The sequence below is a fragment of the Morone saxatilis genome, unplaced genomic scaffold, assembly GCF_004916995.1.
Source record: "Morone saxatilis isolate NCDOM2014 unplaced genomic scaffold, NCSU_SB_2.0 Contig10, whole genome shotgun sequence".
Lineage (NCBI taxonomy): Eukaryota > Metazoa > Chordata > Actinopteri > Moronidae > Morone > Morone saxatilis.
In genome coordinates this window covers 12,451,429-12,454,859 of record NW_023339652.1, presented here as the reverse complement: position 1 = coordinate 12,454,859, position 3,431 = coordinate 12,451,429, and the positions used below count along the sequence as shown (strand labels likewise).

The following is a 3,431-nucleotide window of genomic DNA, read 5'->3' as shown; positions in this document are numbered from 1 at the left end:
TGGCGCTATACAAATAAAATTTATTGAACTGAATTGAATCTCCACAGGTGTAGTGGACAGCTACACAAGGCTTTTAATATAATATCTCTTTGTCCTACTCACTCTATCTCTCCCTCAGTCTCTCTCAAATTCAAAAATGCTTTATTCACATATATTTGCACGGATTAGCTATCACTAAGTATGTAGAATAACATAAAAACAGGGCGCCAATGAAAAATTTGAACAACAAAATCAATATAAATGTCCATAAATGTGAACGCTAAGGATCTCTATCTGTCTTTTTCTGTCTAAGGTTAACAAGCGTTTGAGGCAGAGAACCAGGCAATGATGCTGCCTAGCAGAAAACACCCAGAGTCTGTGTCTATAAATAGGCCAATTTTTCAATTCTCTCACACACACACACACACACACCCTCACAACACCCTCCAGAGATGTCTGCCTCACTTGCCAGTCTCATTGGAGTCTCCACAATCTTATTTTTTCACCATTTATCAGTAGCCCAAGTACTATAATTAGCTGTTATTCAGCAGGTTTAGTGACCTTTGAGCCAGTAAAAGACACATTTTTACATTACGTCTTTAAAATGTTACATCTGTGTGAACAAATGTCTTAAGTAATGGGATGACTTTTACAGTCAGGGCCATAGCTAACATTGCAGACATCAAGGTTTTGTTCTTGGTGTTTTGGGTGGGATTTAGCAATGGGAATTACATGTTACAATTTAACTTAGAGTCTACAGCCATGCCAGTGCCTCTCAGGGTGGTGCTTTAATGTCAGCATGCTAACGTGACAAAGCTAAAATGAGCACGGCCCTGCTCATATTCCAGGCATTGTCTTGTACCGATTGTGGCGACGGCACAAAAAAGCAGCACAGAAGTGATTTAAAAATTGTTGTCAAATCCTGGAATCTGAAAAAAAAGAGGAAATAGAGACATGTTTTCCTTCTATGCAAAGCACACTTATTCTGTGGCTATCCTTAATTGTTACTGGGTTACATTTCTTCTTGCTCCCATCTCTCTTTGTGGTCTGTCTGGTTAAATAAGTGGGGGAAAAAAGACAAATAAGGTAATACACACACAGGTTTGGGCATGTATGTACAATCGCACACAAACAAAGACTTGCAATTCACCCAGAAGCGACTGTCCCGATGCATCAAGACACCGAGCAGTACTACAAACAAGCCCTCCCGTTTGAGCTTCATCAGGAAAATGAAACGTACAAAGCCCGCTGCTTCCCTGGGTTTGCAGATAAAAACCTCAGGCTGTGGCTCAGACTAATTGTTGTGATCCTGCAGTGAGCCATAATAACCATGAAAGACTGCAGTACCATTTCATCCAACAAAAAGCATCTGATGCCGGCTTTCATTCAACAGACCACAGCTGTCAGACTGGGAAATCACAGCACGTGGTGCATCTGTTGCTTGTAGCAAAATTTTAGGTGGACAAAAAAAAAGAATGCCGAAAGTGTGTTGCCAAATGTGATTTTTATATAACAGGACCACTGGATGACTATAGACAAACTTCCTGTTTCAGGGTTATTAATGCGGGTAAGAGTGCACTGAATGAGGACCAGGCCTGCTGCGAGGTGGTTGTAGCGAGAAGGAGGCCAATGAGCTACTGCCCTCCCTCCACGCCCAGCAAGACCCCCACGGCCAAGAGACGCAACTCCCTGCCCAACGGAGAGGGCCTGGGGCTCCGCATGGAGCACGGCAAGCTGGGAGAGGTAAGAAAACACAAATACACACATACACGCTATGCACAAACAAACAATATGCATTCATGAACAATGCAGGAGGCAGTGACCTAACCAGTGGAGCTACTCAGTGGTGAGCCATTGGAGTGCATGTTCATATCCAGTACTGTAGATGTGGAGCTGTTTATGGGCATGTTCAAGCTGCAGCTGGTCCAAATCAGATTTTCATGCTCATGTGACTCAGGTAAAAAAAAAACATTCATGACTGTGTCAACAGCTACAGACCACATGGAATCTATTGGAATAATTCTGATTTGGATCTCTTTCAAGTCTAATATTTTTGTAGCGTGACCTCAGTGGCACTCTATATCTACGAACAACGCTGATAGCGAGCTTTATCGGACTTTATTGGACAGAGAATGTGTATTCAAGGTCAGGTAATACCAAGCAGAGTGTGTGATGGCACAGACCTGACATAGGTGTAAGAGGGAGAAGTGAGGAGAGAAGTGACCTCTGCAGCTACCACGCACTATTGGACAGGATGAGTCATGATGTTTCTCCTGGGCCTCTCCTCCCAGAGATGACTCACACATAATAAACAGTCAAACCAGCAGCATTAGTCATTCAGCTTTTATTTAAGTATCCACAAAAAATGCCATTAACTTAGAGTGAGTTGCTTGAGGTATGACCTGTTTCGGGTAAATTCCATTTGGACTACTGTTGCTTTGCTATCAGGTCACAATTTCTCGTTACTACAAAATTAAAAAGGCCAGATAATTTTTGTGTTAACACTGAGTCACATCCGTTTTGAAATCAAATAGTGTAGTCACTTGTTATCTAAGGGAGTGACCTACGATTCAACAGTATTTTCCATTGACGCCCTGTTTCCACTGGAATAGACAACAATACTGTAATGATTTCTGTGGCTCAAACCAGACTCCACATACATCCAAACTCCTACTGACTTCAAAGCATCCCTCTAATTCATAATCCACTGGGGAATTCGGCTTTATAATAAACAATTTTACAGTGACATACAGTGGGTGGGACACAAAAATTCCCTTAACATTTTTGTCAGGATTGTGTGGTTGAATGTGTTCATTTATAACTGTGTGCTATTGAACTTGATGTGAGCTCCTTTTTGTATGTGTCTGCAGGACAGTGAGGGACTGGTGTTCCACTACTGGGCCTTGTTTGACGGACACGCTGGTTCAGGGGCAGCAGTTGTCGCCTCTCGCCTACTGCAGCACCATATCGCCTGCCAGCTCCAGGCCGTTATCGAGATCCTACGCAACCTAGCTTCCCTACCCCCGACCGTCCTGGGCGAGGAGCCCGAAAACAACCCCTACCTCCAGGGAAACACCCCAGGCCCTCATCGAGCCCTGACCCGTGCCGCATCGCTGCGCGGGGCCACTGGTACGCCGGGTTCCCCGAGCAGCACCCCGCCTCCCCCACGCTTTTTTACTGAGAAGAAGGTCCAGCATGAGAGCTTGGTGATAGGAGCCATAGAGAACGCCTTCAAAGAGATGGTGAGAGATCTCTGAAAGTCACTCTATCATGTATCATTATTTAACATTTTAGGATTTGGCTGACTCTTAAATAGAAACATGTGCTGTGAGGTTGTAGAAAAGTGTTCATTATCTTCTTGCAGGGATCAGTTGTCGGACCCTGTCGTCACCCCATTATCAGCATTGGTAGCACCTAAACTATTTTCTCCTCTATTTCCACACTTTGAAAAT

The 3,431-nt window shown here is 43.8% G+C and overlaps 1 protein-coding gene across 1 annotated transcript in view; it reads left to right on the top strand.

Annotated features, from left to right (window-relative positions):
• LOC118341741 (protein phosphatase 1H-like) overlaps positions 1–3,431 on the top strand; it is a gene marked incomplete at its 5' end in the record, with an annotated part of 21,452 nt that overhangs the window by 3,760 nt on the left and 14,261 nt on the right. Inside the window, 2 exon segments of the mRNA XM_035680088.1 lie at positions 1,533–1,722; positions 2,850–3,221. Of these exon segments, the coding sequence (XP_035535981.1) occupies positions 1,533–1,722; positions 2,850–3,221 (562 nt within the window).